Below are 15,692 nucleotides of genomic sequence, written 5' to 3'. Positions count from 1 at the left end.
GGCTTCAAATCAGGCCCTAAATGTCTTCTGTTAGAATACAAGCTTCAGGTACAATTCAGTCCCTGGAGAATTAGGTTCCAATCTGAAAACACTCACGAATATGCTTATATTGTGTGCTTAAAGATAAGCCCATGGGTAAGTGTTTGCAATTGGAGCATTTATCTTCCCTCTCATTTTAAATAGGGTGGAAATACATTTCTGTTCATCTCTTGTGGTGAGGGAGAAAGTAAAAACATGAAGGGCCTAAATTTTCAAACAGATCTGTATGTGCTGCATGTGTAAAACTGACAATTGCACATGGAATTGCACTAGAACACGCTGGCATTGTCAGTAGACCATGTTCAGCTGTTTACTATCAGTTCACAAATTATATTTAAAATCAACATGTTTCCTTGCATGTGTAATAAAAAGCACTTTAGGTTATTCAAACAAAGATTTTGAAATGCTGAGGCAGGATTCACTCTTTATCCTCTTTGTTTATTTTTTGCATTTCCTTCAGCACTGACAATGAAATTATTAGGCTACTCACTTTGACTTTTGTTACTGAGCAGTTTCTAATCTGAGTTGTTAGTTGCGAATGCACTAGTGGAAGTAGGCTGTGTTTGGGATGCAGCTACTACAAGGGAATGTTTGTGAAGCTGTTTCTCTTGAAATTTTGTTTTTAAAATATGGAAAAGTTTCTGTTGATATTTTGTTTGATGAAAGGTTGCGTTTACAAAATCTGAATGTTGGGCCAAATGTGACCTCTGTGTGTCCCTTTAAGAGCAAATAAGCTATTACACCTGCAGGCCTTCTAATTAGCATTTATATAGCACTGTACATATTCAAAGTACCATACTAATAGGTGCTCAGATACTGTAGTGATATGAACTATATGAGTATCTAGATCGGTAGAGACATTAACTAATAAATCCTCATAACAAACTGGGAGACCATGTAACTATTATTATCCCCTTTATAGAGGGGGAAACAGAGACACAGAGAGATGCTGTGACTTTCCCAAGGCCACACAGCTATCAGCGTCAAGCCAAGACTGAAACCCCCAACTCGCGCTCATTCCTCCAGAGAACGCTGCCTCCCTACTGAAATGCCAGATCATGGGCATGGATAAAGAGTGCAATATTTATGGGTAGTGCATGTTTGTGTCTTCACCTCAGTAAAAACAGACTTTTCCTTCTCTCTAATTTCTTTCTTTCTTTTTTTTTTTTTTTAAAGACTATTGTTTGGATGGAGTTTGGAGCAACAAAGCTGAAACTCCCTAGCCCTTATATAGCACAAAGAAAGTACTGTGTAGAAGAGGAGATTGTTATGGAGCAAGGAAAAGTTGATGCCTGTGCAAAATCTTTTCTTTACATTATGTGAATATTTTAATATTCTGTGTATGCGCCACTCAGCAGTCGGGGCAAATCTAGCTCCTTCATCTGTGGCTGTTGATGGCAGCAATGAATCTAGTGTAGAGGAGCTGGACACAGGGGAGCTATACTTGGGTTGCATCATCTGTGTCCAGTTCAGAGTCCAGCTCTATGCATAGTCACTGGGTGCTGATGTGCAGGGTTGTGTGGGTGTGGGGTGAAGGCAGGCCATACCAGGGCCAGAGGATTCACTCACATGCCAATATTTCAGCTATTGGATGAAGTAGTTGTTGTGAAAGTTGCAAGCTTGAGGGAGGCTGCTTTACCTCCTCCCTTTCTGCACATCGTCCCGTGGCCAAAGCCAGCAATTAATCCTGGGCTTTGAGCTATGAATTTGCTCCAGGGTAAGGCATTAGGCTGTACATGCTACATTCCTTATTCCTATTTGCATTAGTCACTCTGTAAATTGCTCTTATGCCAATATTTCTGCATAAGCAGTTACACTTCACTTACAAAAAGAGTTTTTGAAATCTTAACCAGAAAAACACCCAAAGCCTGACTGAAAAGTTGCAATTAGTTTTAAATCTGTGCTCATCCTTCCCTCCCCCTCCACCAAGAGAGGACAATCCCCCATGCCTGGGTTTGACTTTTCCTTCTTCTCTTTAGCCTCACGGCACAAATGTAGGTTACTAAACAATTTGGGCTAGATCCTGCTAAGCTTCTCCTATCCATGGAAGTTGACGGTGCTCACTGTCTAGCAGAAACAGGATCTTTAAATTTTAGACCATAAAGCTTTAACTATTTTTAAAAGCAGTTTCTTGGAAGGTGTATGTTAGTCAGTCACCATTTTATAAAACGTTGCAGTTCTTTGGCAGATAGGAAAATTACTTAACTTTAATGTCCAGGATTTTACGGTATGTTAGGACAATTAGGGGAGGAAGATAAATAAAATGTTATGAAAATTCCAAGAAATTTAGAAAACAGAAAATCCAAGGTTAGAGGCAGAGAAGATCTATTACGTGAATGGATTGCTAATGTTTAACCAATTTCTACTTTAAAATTCTACAGTGGGTTGACTTGTTGACCAAGTGGTGGTACTGCTTTGTGCCAGTGCAACATACAGTCATTAGTGAGTTAGACTAGCATGGTGCAGAGTCTGAAAATGAGTCCTGAATTTCCTCCAACACTGCCAACAATTAGCAGGGCCTTGAGGGATTTCTGCTATTGAACCAGTGTCCTCTGTTGGCTAAGTAATGTCTGTATCTGCCAAACTCCTGCTTCAGCTGCGAGGCTTGTGATTTTTCTCCCAAGCTCTTGTCTTTCCTGCCTGATCAGGCTTCTCTATTGACTTACATTTTCCTGCATTAAAGATAAACTATGAAAGCAGAAGCACTTTTCAAATTTTCTTCAAGGTTTTATTCAGCTGACATCACCAAGCATATTTGTTGGGGCTGATGTGATGCTATGATACATGATATTGTGTCATGATCTAGCACAGCATGAGATGACATCGTCCAAAAACTCTCACAAATCCCCCATTCCCAGTTTAAAGAATAGTAAGTATAAAATTGGTACTCAAGGTTGTACTGTGTCTCTCTTCTATCAATGGAGAGTTTGAGGGGTCAGAGGGCCTGTTTTGGGATGGAAGATAAAATTCATGCTGGAGGAGCAGCTGAGGAGCACCTTGAACAGTGTTTTAGGAGCTCTGGTCAGTCGGAGGGTGAGGAGAATGAGGGACGTATAGAAGAAAGATGCTCTTCTGTGGCAGGGAATTGGAAGATCTTGGTTCTTTTGCCAGCTCTATCATCTCTGCTGTGTGACCATCGGCAAGCCATTTAACCTCTCTTGCTCAGTTGTGCCATCTGCAAAATGGGGGTAACACCTGCCTCACAGGGTTGTTGTGAGAGTTAATTAATCAATGTTTGTAAAGGACTTTGAATTCCTCAGATGGAAGGTTCAAACACAAAACATTATTATGACATCAAAATAACATTCACAGTGAGAGCAATTAACCACTAGAAGAATTTACCAAGGGTTGTGGTAGATTCTCCATCACTGAAAAGGTTTAAATTGAGATTGGATGTTTTTCTAAAGAATCTGCTCTAGTTCACCCAAGAGCTATTGGACTTAAAGCAGGAATTATTCAGGGAAGTCTTGTGACCTGTTTATGCACGTGGTCAGACTAGATCATCACAACAGTCCCTTCTGGCCTTAAAAATCTAGATTATATGAGTTTGTCTACACAAACATTTAGTTTGTGGCAAGTTGGGGTGAAAATCTACTCTGCTCTATCCTGCTGTGAACTAACTGTCCACTGAACTCTGCTGACATACATTACCCATTTGTTAATGAGCTTTGATCTACTCCTATTTCAAAGAGGACTAGATCAAAGTGCATTAACAAACTGTTAATGTGCATTAGCAGGGTCCACACAGACAGTTAGTTCACAGCAGGGTAGTTTCACATCCCAGTGGGATGCAAATTAAATGATTGTGTAGACAAGACTGATGGAAATGTGTTCCATTGCTGGTTCATTGTGCCATTTATGGTCCAAAAGGGTGAATGGGAACTGTTCACAGTGAAAATGGTTGGCAGAAATTTAGAGTGGTGGAAATGCTGAATTGGGCAAAGAAACACCTATAAAACCCCAAATCTTATTAGTATGCAAGAATGATAAACTACAAAACTGGGCATTAGAAAGTTCTGTACAAAATATGCTTGGAGTGCTATGTGATATTGCATGTGGATCAGCTGAAATGCAACAATACCATCTTCTCTGACGTTATTCTTCACCCCAGCTCAATTATTTGCAACTAATCAAAGAATTGTTTCTATTGGTAACAGCAAGTGAAAAAAGTTGTCAGCTTATCAGAAAGTATTTCTGTGGATGACACCAGTATGGGTAGAGGAACACCTTCATCTGTAACTGGATATGGACGACAGGTGAGTAATAAAATATCTTGCTACAGATATCCACACCCCCACCTACATCAATGAAGAGAAGTAAGGCAAGTGCTGATGTAAGGTGAAGGTGGAGGATTGGCTGCTAATGCCTCTGTTGCAGGGTTCTTCGAGAACCGCTCATTCTCGACACATTAACTTTTCAGGTTAAAAGCCTGCTCTGCCTCTTCTGAGGTTCTTTCATTTTTAGATGCTGGGGAGTATTTCTAATAACTTGAGACCTTTTGAGTTTATAAGTGAGGGTAGCAGTGATTTACACTTGAGATAAGACCAAGGCAATGGAGTTTCAGATTCATATCAGAGCTTTCCTGAAGACTGGGGGTCTATAATGCCAGAGGAATAGTAATTTTTTTTCTTTAAAATAACGAAAGGAATGAGCACAGCAACTTCTGAACACTAAGAGATGGTTTATAGTGTAAAATGGATGGGTGGAATATAGTTTGGAATATAGACCAGCTTGAATGTCATCCAAAATCTCAAACCAACCAAAATCCAAACCATGTTTTTAAGTTCAGTGAAGTTTGGATAAGCACACTCTCCCCGACACAGTCCTCTCACTCAAACAGGCCTTTTACCTTTGCTTTTCTGCTGGAAAAGTCTCGACTGGCTGATTCTGAAGCCAGGATGCTATCCTGCACAGACAGGCCAGGATGGAGCAGCTTCAGAATTTCTAGGAGTCTGGTAATCTCTGCTGAACCAGCTTCTGTCTTCAAATCCTGTGCTACTGTAGGAAGTGAATTAAAGTTCCTCAGAATGAACCACTAAATCTAAAATTGGCCTCAGACTTTCAACATTTCAGGAAAAAAAGCTGATACAGAACATTCCTGACTAGGGTTATGCCTTAAACCAAACAGAAGTACAGTCACATAATGTTTGGGTGAGCGGCCTAAAGCTTACTTTGAACCTGACTGGGTACATTAAAATTTAAAGAGCAGCATTTTTTCTTTACTGCAGGAGAGAAGGTACCATGTTGTAGAAAGGTGCTGCCACGTGTGGGCAGGAAGAATTGGGAGATTTCATATGACCTGCTGGGATCTGGGTGGGGTAGCTAGCAGGTAGAGAAGCTCATGGTGAGTCAAGGGGAGTGGGCACTTTTGGGTGTTCAAAGGAACAAAAAGAATGAAATTTTGGCAGGGGTAAGATTCTGTAATGTTTTAGGAAGAGGAAAGGAAGAAAAATGTGACACAGAGAAGGGAAGAGTAAAAGAAAATGGAGAGCTGAATAAATTAGAATAAGCATCCAATCTGTCAGACTTTTCTGTATTGCACCTCCCAATGCGTTGTGATTCACTTCTTGCTAGTGAATTGTTTCACAATTTCAGTATTTAATGGCACAACTCCCCTTTCGATAACTTCTTCAGCTTTGAGAGAGCTGGTATTGTATTAACATAAACAAGCCCTCCTGCTGCTGAAATAGACCATCAACTACCAGTCACATGGTACAGAGGCTGATGTTTGAAAATGGTTCTTGCAGGTTTCCTGGTCTTATTCCAAGTACATAGAAGCCCTCGAGCGGGAGAGAGTACTCCTTAAAATACAAGACGATCTGGAGAAAAGGACATCATTATTTTCTACAGGTTATTAATCATGTTCTGTGGTTTAGGAGGACAGTGTTCTGGCTACTAAACATTACACGGTGAAAGTCACACAGCATGAGACTCTCCTCATTTGCTCTGCTTTAGGGCTGTGTGGGTGGGCTTCACCTCCAATACCCTGTCTGCTGTGGAGTGGCTGTTCATACCCATATAGCTCAGTGACGAGGGTGGTGTTGGGAGCGGCCATGGGATCCAGTGTTACCACTGCAGCACACATATAGTGTGACTAGATAGCAAGTGTGAAAAATTGTGATGGGGATGGGTGGTAATAGGAGCCATATTTAAAAAAAACAAAACAAATATCACGACTGTCCCTATAAAACCAGGACACCCTAGGGACATGTAGCACAGAGGAGAATGCACACTGTTTCAGACTGTGCACTGACACAGCAGCCAAGGGGGAGTTCTCTGCAGCCGTGCATTTCAGCTCTGTGCTGTAGGCTGCATTTTACCTCCCCAGTTCCTTGCACTACAGCCACTTGAACTTTATGTGGACAAAATAAGAATAAACATTCTATGGGCTGGTCTAGACTACAGGGGAAAATCGATCTTAGATACGCAACTTCAGCTACGTGAATAACGTAGCTGAAGTCGAATATCTAAGATTGGATTACTCACCCGTCCTCACCGCGCAGGATCGATGTCTGCGGCTCTCCCTGTCGATTCTACAACTCCGTTGGGGTTGGTGGAGTTCCGGAATCGATATAAGCACGCTCGGGGATCGATTGTAACCCGCCGATACGGCGGGTAGTGTAGACGTAGCCTATTACACTGTCAGTGTTCTCTCCATGAAGGTACTGCGAGGTGTAGCAGCTCATATCTGCATTTAATTTAACGTCCTCATAGTCCATGCCCCAAAACTATACAATCAACTGTGGTGTTCCATTTATTTTTTGGAGATTGTATCTGACCATAAAATAGGCACTTCTCCTAAGCAAAAGCACAGTTTTCCTTAATTTCAAATTGCTTTCTTTATACAGGTTTCTCATCCACAACCTATTTGAAGCCAGACTTCACTGCAAATCCAGAGAAATCCATCACTTCATCAAACACTAGTCTGATTTGGGAGAAACAGTCCAATCTTCCCAAAGATGTGGGAAGTGAGTCCCAAATAGTTAATAATTTGCCTTTGTTTGGTATTCGTAGTTGAATTACATCCTTGGATTCTGAAATTCTCAGAGTATGACTCAGAGCTAGCTAGAGACTAACTCTGGGCATGTCTGCACTACCCGCCGGATTGGCGGGCAGCGATCAAGCCAGTGGGGGTCGATCTATCGCAATCCCCGAGTGCTCTCAGGGGAGCGGCAGCAGTCAACTCACCGCAGTGAAGACACCATGTTAAGTCAGTCTAAGTACGTCGACTTCAGCTATGTTATTCATGTAGCTGAAGTTGTGTAACTTAGATCGACCCCCTCCCCCGCCTGCCAGTGTAGACCAGGCCTCTGCCACTGCAGCTATAACAGAATAAAAAAGGGTAGAGGAGAGAGAATGAAAGAGATGTCAAAGGAAAAAAACAGATTTTGCTACAATTTGAATCCCCAGATTAAGAGTCCCCTGGCTTCCTTCATGCTAGGCTGAACCTACAGTGCCTCTCTTGAATTTTTTTTAAATTGATGAAGTCTAGAATTAATATAATGTCTATGGAAACATGCCTCCATTCCCTCTCAGGCCTTGTCTATGCTATAGGGGGAGACTGATCTAAGTTATGCAACTTCAGCTACGTGAATAACGTAGCTGAAGTCGACGTACTTAGATCTACTTATCACAGGGTCCACACTACGCTATGTCGACGGGAGACACTCTCCCATCGATTCCTCTTGCGCTTCCCATTCAGGTGAAGTATAGGAGTTGACGGGAGAGTAATCTGCGGTCAATTTAGCAGGTCTTCACTAGACCCGCTAAATCGACCGCTGATGCATTGATCACCACATATCAATCCCCCGGTAAGTGTAAACAAGCCCTCAGTTTTCCCTTAATCTTTTATTGCTTTAATTTTCCTACTTTAGGCAAGGTGGACTCGACCCTTCCCTATTGCTACTGCACTTCGCAGTGCCTGGGTGGGCCCTTCTTGAGGCAGTACCTTTTGTCTGTGACCAGCAGAAGGAGCAATATGCAACAGGCTAGATTTTCTTCATTTCTGTTTCAAATTCTTTCTTTCTTTCCCATGGTTTTTCGGCCTGTTCAACCCCTCCTTTCACAACTCTGTCCTCCATTATGCTGTCTAAATCACTCCCACTCCTTTGGTCCCTCACAGTCCCCATTCCTCTCTTCCTCTCATCCCATCCCATTTCCTTGCTAACTTCCGTTGCCCCACCAACTTCCTTAGTACTCCATCTCCTTTTCCGTCCCTTCCTTTTCCCCACAAACAACTCAGGGTTTTGGCTGCCTTAGGATGGCCGTGAGACTCTGATTGTGATGTGACTGCCTCCTTTCGTGACTGCCTGTGACACAGGAACACAGCTCACTCTTAGCACTGCTCCTCTCCTTCTTGTATTACCAAAGAGCAGCACATCTCATTACTGCCTAGATATGAACTAAAACCTCTTAATACCTTGGTGATTGCAAGTTTCATCCCTTTCCCATGGCTGCCGCCTTGCTAATGGTATTCTATTACCCTTTGCAGGAGGATTTAAAACCTAAATGAAGAACAGAACACTGAAATAATGAATTATGGCGGCCTTGGGATGAGCTAGCAGTCAAAATAAATAATGTGTGGTTAGTTTTGCACTCATGTTTTCAGAGCACAGATAATCAGTTGGGATATTTAAAAGTCAACAGATGCTAGAATCAAGATAACAGAGGAAAGTCCTCCAACATACTCAATAGCGATATAATGTTGTTCTTATTTACGCTGGGTGCTGCCAAGAGGCTGCCGTCAGGATTAGATACAGTCACACATACAAACACACAGGTAGATGTATTTTCTGCCCCAAAGATCTTACAACTGGATTCAGCTTCTTCAGTGCCTGAGCTACTGAATAAGTGCTACACCATCTTAAATACAGCACAATGCATTTGCTAAAGCAGAGGTGGGCAAACTACAGCCCACGGGCCACATCCGGCCCATGGGACTGTCCTGACCAGCCCTTGAGCTCCCCCGCAGCCACACCGCCATGTGGGCAGTGCTCTGGGCAGCGGGGTTGTGCGCTCCTGCAGAGCAGCGCGGCAGTGTGTCTGGCTCCAGCTAGGCAGCGCGGCTGCCAAACATGCTGCTCTGAGCAGCATGGTAAGGGGGCCGGGGCTGTTGGATAAGGGGCTGGGGTCCTGAGGGGCTGTCAGGAGACAGGGAGTAGAGGGCGGCTGGATGGGGCGGAGGTTCTGGGGGGTGGTCAGGGAATGGGAGGATTGGATAAGTGTGGGAGTCCCAGGGGGCCTGTCAAGGGGTGGGGGTGAGGATAGGGGTCAGAGCAGTCAGGTGACTGGGAGCAGGGGGTATTGGATAGGGGGTGGGATCCCAGGGGTGGTTAGGGGAGGAAGGTCCTGGGCAGGGCTGCCCAAGGGGAGGACAATTTGCCTCAGGCCCTGGGCCCTGCAGGGTCCCCGCGAGCCCTGGCCCAGCAGTGGTCCAGGTCTTCGACAGCAGGGGTCCTTCAGTGCTGCTGAAGACGTGGAGTGATTGAAGGCCTCCCTACTGCTGAAATGCCGCCAAAGACCCGGATCGCCGCCAGGTGAGTACAAGCGTCGCAGCTCCCCCACATTGCCTCAGGCCCCTTGAATCCTCTGGGTGGCCCTGGTTCCGGGAGGGGGCGGTTAGGGGACAAGGAGCAGGGGAGGTTGGATGGGTCAGAGGTTCTGAGGGGGAAAGTTGGGAGGGAGAAGTGGGAGGGGCTGGATGGGGGCGGGGGCCAGGCTGTTTGGGGAGGCACAGCCTTCCCTACCCGGCCCTCCATACAGTTTTGCAACCCCAATGTAGCCCTCAAGCCAAAAAGTTTGCCCACCCCTGTGCTAAAGGATCCCCCTGTCTTTGATTCTATAATTGTCAAGCAGCGTGGTTTTGTGTATTATGACCCCAATTCTGCCTTTATATACTCACATGCAACTTCCATTGACTGACAATGATTCATGAGATTTAGAGCTGTCAAAACCAAACCCTAGGCCTGTTGTTCAGTCAATATGATTCCAAGCCACAAAGTTAGTGGCTTCTGCTGTACATGGGCATAACCCAGGCATGGGAACTGAGTTCCGGTTTGTGGCGATTCCTAGGAATTATTCCAATTATAGGATGGGGTTTTTCTCTCCCCATGCCCAGTGGAAGAAGGCAAGGATCCATGTGAATCTCAGGGATCTGCCAGAGACCAGACTATCCACTGTACTCCCGTGTAGCCAGCCTACCAAGAACATCCTTGCCCTCTGCTATTCCTAGAGGCCCTCTCCATAAAGGATTCATTCCACAGCACAGAGAGATAGGCTGTGGGAAATTAATGCAGCATGTGGGCTGCGGGGGGAGAATCAGGAGCCCCTTTTTCTTTCTTAAGCTCAGGGAGCTGGAACCATATGGAACTCCTGTGAAAGGGCTTCTGCAGGGTTGAGGGCAAAGAGAGAACAACCTCACTTTTGTGGTTTCAGGCCCACCCATCACGTATTCACAAAACTTCCTACAGTTCAGATAGACTTTTGGTTCTATTACTTCTGCATTTGTATGCCTGAACAGCACTCCTTGCAACAGTTTGCAGTTAGCAGAGCACATGCAGGGGCATGTGGCCTACCTCTCATTAAAGTGAAAGGCAAAGGAGAGTTGTGCCATTCCGCCAAGGTAGTGGCATGTCTTAGTCTAAAAGTCAGTGAGTGACTCTACCTGTATTCTGGGAAGTGTGTGGCATGCTATGAAATGTTGCAGACTGATGGTCTGTTTCTCATTTGTTGTATTCTCGCCAACATGGTACTTTGAAACAGTTAAACAGCATGAAGACAATGTTTATCTTTCATTAATAGCTTTTTACTTGAGTCATACTTGGATTACTTATTAAATGAAGCCTATTATCCAGATATATGTCACAGATGATAAAACTCCACATGAATGTATTCCAGCCTTGCAATATTGCCACGAACATTTACCAGCCCACACACAAAAACTACTCTCCCACCCATTACCATGACAATGATGATGATGAAAAAAAATACCTTACTTGCTTATTTAAAAAAAAAATACTTCTCTCAGTGAGTGATTAGAATTTTGCAAAGCTGGTACAATCCATTCATTGCTTTATGAACCCAAAGTTTCCCCAGAGAGTGTCACACGGCAATCACTCTATATCTGACCTATCAGTCATCCTCAAAAGAAACCTGCATGACACTTTCAAATGATGAGTCTGGGAGCTTAAATTCATAATTCTGCTAGACACTAAAATCATGGCTGGAACAGAGACACTGAATTTATGGCTTATTACAACAATCTGTAACCACTAACCCCCACTTTTTGTCCTATGACTCAGAGGAGTTAATGGGGTCATTCTACCTTGAATGGTCGCTTACAATATGTACTAACTACTTATGCTAAATAATCTGTTCCACCTTGCATTTATCTGGGACACTTGGAGTACCTTTCCCAGATCTGAAGAAGAGCTCTGTGTGGCTCAAAAGCGTGTCTCTCTCATCAACAGAAGTTGGTCCTATAAAAGATCTACCTCGCCCACCTTATCTCTCTGATGTTCCTCAGTCCATTTCACATTTAAATTTCTATGTTATATAAAAAAAAATCACATGTAGCCAGTTTCCTGCTGAGTACACATCTGATGAGGCTCATGTGTTATTAAAACCACCAAATACCACCACCCTTCCTGCAGCCCCCATTGGCTTGGAGCGGCAAACTGCGGCCAGTGGGAGCCGCGATCAGCCAAACCTGCGGACATGGCAGGTAAACAAACTGGCCTGGCCCGCCAGGAGCTTTCCCTGAACAAGAGGCGGCCCTAGTTTGAGAATCACTGCTCTAGATCACTCTATAAATAGGAATGTCAGCACTGCCTTTGGCTTTCCCTATTCTATGCATAAATCAGTGCTAGGGCTGCCGATCCAGTACTTTTCTTCAGCACTACATGCAGTCAATATTTTTTTAAAAAAGTAAAAAAGGTGCAATATGTATGTTTAAGATCTCTTCCTTTTGTCAAACCACACTTCATTTCCATTAGCTTCAACCATGGGTACCTTGGCTTCGATCAAATGTGCTTTTTAGAAAACTGTAGGTTTCTATTAGAACAACAGGTTTATATGGAGTTTGTTGCTACAGCTTGAAGAAAAAACTCCTGTTATTTGGCAAGATGCAATATCAGAAACCAATCCAACCTGACTGGTGATTAAACTGCTCTAGAGGTGATCAAAACACAAGAGTCTAATTACACTTCTTTAAACATATCCTTTTTTTGTTTAGTGCCATGGGATACAATATATTTAGGCTTAGCAGAATTTGATTTTTATTTTTTTATCATTTTGAAGGATAATATCAACAAGCATTTTTTCCAATGTTTATCAACTGAAATTTTCACAGCTGTGGGAAATTTTGGAGTGGGTGGGTCAGGCAATTATTATTTAATGGCAGTAGACAGATTCAAAAACTTTAAGCTTCAGAGCTGTTAACACACAAATTGTAAACATTTGTCAAAATACTAAAAGTAAATATCCTTAAATCAAACTCTAATAAGTTCTCAAGCAGCATTTTTCTGTGTCTATCTGTAAATTTCAATTATTATTGATGGAAATATGTTTTCATTCATTTGTGGGTGTAATCAATGTTCACTGACATTTACCAGTAAAAAATGAACCTTTCCAAGCCTAAATATATTGAAACTGTTTGGAATTTTCTTAATTGCCATTTTGAATATATAGATATTAATACTAAGTACCTTTACCGTATTACTTCACATTTCTTTCATCAAATCTGGCATTTTTTATGAAAATCATTTGTGTTCTTTTCCTAGAGTGGACAGTTTATTTTTAAAAGCCCAGCCATGAAATTATTCATTTAAAACTCCCCTTGATTTCAAAAGAAGTTTTGACTGAATAAGGATTTCAGGACAGCAGCATCAAAATGGAGTGGGGGCAAGGCCCTCCCACTTTTGAAAGCGGATGGGCCTGGCCTGTCCACTTTTCACCAGCCCCTCCTCCTCCTCTTGAAGCTCTGCTCTTCCCCTTGAGACCCTGCTTCCTGGTCAGGCCAAAAGCTGAAGCCCAGCCTGGGGAGCCTGGGCTGCTGTGGGGAGCTGTGGACCCTCCACTTGTCTGGGGTGGAGTGAGCCCAAGAGCAGCCCCTGGCCCTCATCCATGTCTCCTGGGCCTCCCACCCAGGGCAGAGAGAGGGCCCATGGCTCCCCACAGCTGTCTGGGGGGCTCTTAACATGCCTTGCTGTGTCTCTTTGGCCCCCGAGGCCCCACCTCCAGGCCAGGCAGGAAGCTGGAGCTGGAGCCGGGTCAGAGTAACAGCTGCGCAGGCAGCTATGGGTAGCTGAAGATCCTTCACCTGCCCGGAGTCCTAGACCTAGCTCTGACTTCCGGCATGGCCAGGGTGCGGAGGGTTGAGGGGAAGAGGATGTGGGGGCAGGGCCACAGTGAGGGTGGGGTCTCCTCCTCCCTCACACTTTTAGGAAGAATCTATTGCCCCTGCTTCAGGATCAGGCCCTATACAAATCTCTCAGCCTGCAAACCTGCCAATGTATGACACAAGCCATAGAATTGTGTGATGAATGGCTGATGTTTCATATACCATATGCTGATTAATAACAGGAGAGAACTCTGTGTTTCTAAAGCTAAACGGACTCTTTATTAAAAGGATTATTTACAGAATTAACAGAGATGTCATAATTGCAGCTAGCATTCCAGCCATGTGCACACAGACTGACTTCCTGTTGCTTCACCTAAACTCTTCCCTCCTGCAACCCATGCTCCTCACAACAAGTTACATGCAAGACACTACAGCTAAAATACATAGGCCTCGATTGTGATGGTAAGGCATAGATCCATATTAGCTCCCTGATATGGAGGCAGGATTGGCCGCTGCACCATCCTTTAAAGGGGAGCAGAATGATCTTCTTAGTGTATCCAGCCAGTGCTGCTGGCCATTGCCTTTTCTACACTCTGATCCCGTTGAGGGTGGCTGTCATTTACAGATGATACATGCCTGCTGACAATGGGGTGGGGGCACAACCCTAGGGGTGGGCAAAGTATGGCATGAGGGCCCTCCAGTCATATTAATCTGGCACTCGAGCTCCCGCAGGGCAGCAGGATCCAGGGCTTGCCCCACTCCGGCACTTTAGCCAGGGAGCAGGGTTGGGGGCTTGCCCTGCTCCGTGCAGCTCCAGAAGCAGCGGCATGTCCCCCCTTCAGCTCCTACATGTAGGGGCAGCCAGGGCGCTCCACACACTGTCCTCAACCCAAATACTGCCCCCATTGACTGGGACCTGCAGCTAATGGGAGCTGCAGGGGCAGCACCTGCAGACAGGGCAGCACGCAGAGTCACCTAGCTATGGCTCTGCATAGGAGCCGGAGAAGGGACATGCCGCTGCTTCTGGGAGCTGTTTGTGTTAAGCACTGCCCAGAACCTGTACCCTTGACCACTCCTGCACCCAAACCCCCTTCCCCAGCCCTGATCCCCTTTCCACCCTCCAAATCCCTCTGTCCCAGCTCGGACCACCCCCTGCACCAACCCCAGCCCCACTCCTACACCCTAACCCCATGCCCCAGTCCAGAGACCCCCACACACATCCTGAAATCCTCATTTCTCACTCCAACCCAAAGCCCACACCCCCAACCATAGCCCTCACCCCTTCCCATACCCCAACCCCCAATTTCATGAGCATTCATGGCTTGCCATACAATTTTCATACCAAATGTGGCCCTTGGGCCAAAAAGTTTGCCCACCCCTGAACTTGAGTCACATACCCCACCCTCCAAGCAGCCCTTCCCCTTCCAGAAAGCACCCTCTCAGCAGCCCTTCCCCCCACCAGGAAAGCAGCCACCCCTTTGTGCAGCTGCCACCTGTTCCTCTGCCTCTCACAGCATAGTTAAAGCAGCAGCACCTCTGAGCAGCTCCCAGCTATTTCTCTCTGTTTCCTGCCGGCTCAGCTGCTCCACAAGGGGGGCGGCATCTGCACCATGTGACCAAGCAATCTGGGGGGACCTGTGACCCCACATGCCCCCTCCCCTCGCATCACCTCTAGTAGCCATGCTCGAGAGGCTGCTAGCTGGGAGTAGTCTTATAGTCCCTGTGCTGGGGGTTGTGTTGTTCTTATTAAGGCATGGAGAACTTGCATTTAACTATCACATTTTGAAATCAGAAGCTAGTGTTGACTGCAGCCCTCAGCTTCCTGCAATCCAGAACCCTGCTTGCCAAAATGGAGGCTATCAGCTACAAACCCTCATCCTTATACAGCCATAACAGCTAGTGCACACAGGGCTGCAAGGCAGGAGAAAGGCTCTTCGTGCCCTCCCCATTTGCAACCTTTAGAAGGACAGACACAATCTAGCCCTTTGTTTTTATTCAAACTATTGATTGCAATGGATGTTTTGCTTGGGTAAAAATTGTTTGAAACCAGAGTAAGTCCTTCAAGATTTCACTCCGTAATTAATAAAACTCCTGAAATAACTTTTGTATCCAATATTAAATAATGTGACATAATTCAGCCCTGCTGTAAATATATGGAAGCCAGTGGAGTTACACCAAGATGAACTTGACCAAGGGGTTTAAAATTGCTCTGCTATATAGTTCATTGGTCAATATGTTTTTTCACCTTTTGATTACATTGCTCTCAATTAACAACTGTAAATCATTTCAGACTATAGCTAAGAAAGGTTAGTTA

General features: G+C 44.7%; 1 protein-coding gene across 7 annotated transcripts in view; it reads left to right on the top strand.

Annotated features, from left to right (window-relative positions):
* RGS22 (regulator of G protein signaling 22) overlaps positions 1 to 9,158 on the top strand; it is a 112,053-nt gene extending 102,895 nt beyond the window's left edge. For 5 of the 7 annotated variants that reach the window (XM_032801465.2, XM_032801481.2, XM_032801438.2 and 2 more), the window contains 3 exons: positions 4,197 to 4,295; positions 5,787 to 5,889; positions 6,888 to 9,158. In XM_032801465.2, coding sequence (XP_032657356.1) covers positions 4,197 to 4,295; positions 5,787 to 5,889; positions 6,888 to 7,057 — 372 coding nt within the window. In that variant the 3' untranslated portion in view covers positions 7,058 to 9,158. The remainder of the gene's footprint in view (positions 1 to 4,196; positions 4,296 to 5,786; positions 5,890 to 6,887) is intronic. The other 2 variants (XM_032801448.2, XM_032801474.2) reach the window with 2 other exon arrangements.
* Positions 9,159 to 15,692: the final 6,534 nt, after the last annotated feature.

The sequence above is a fragment of the Chelonoidis abingdonii genome, chromosome 2, assembly GCF_003597395.2.
Source record: "Chelonoidis abingdonii isolate Lonesome George chromosome 2, CheloAbing_2.0, whole genome shotgun sequence".
NCBI classification, from domain to species: domain Eukaryota; kingdom Metazoa; phylum Chordata; order Testudines; family Testudinidae; genus Chelonoidis; species Chelonoidis abingdonii.
This window is presented reverse-complemented; position numbering and strand designations above follow the sequence as displayed.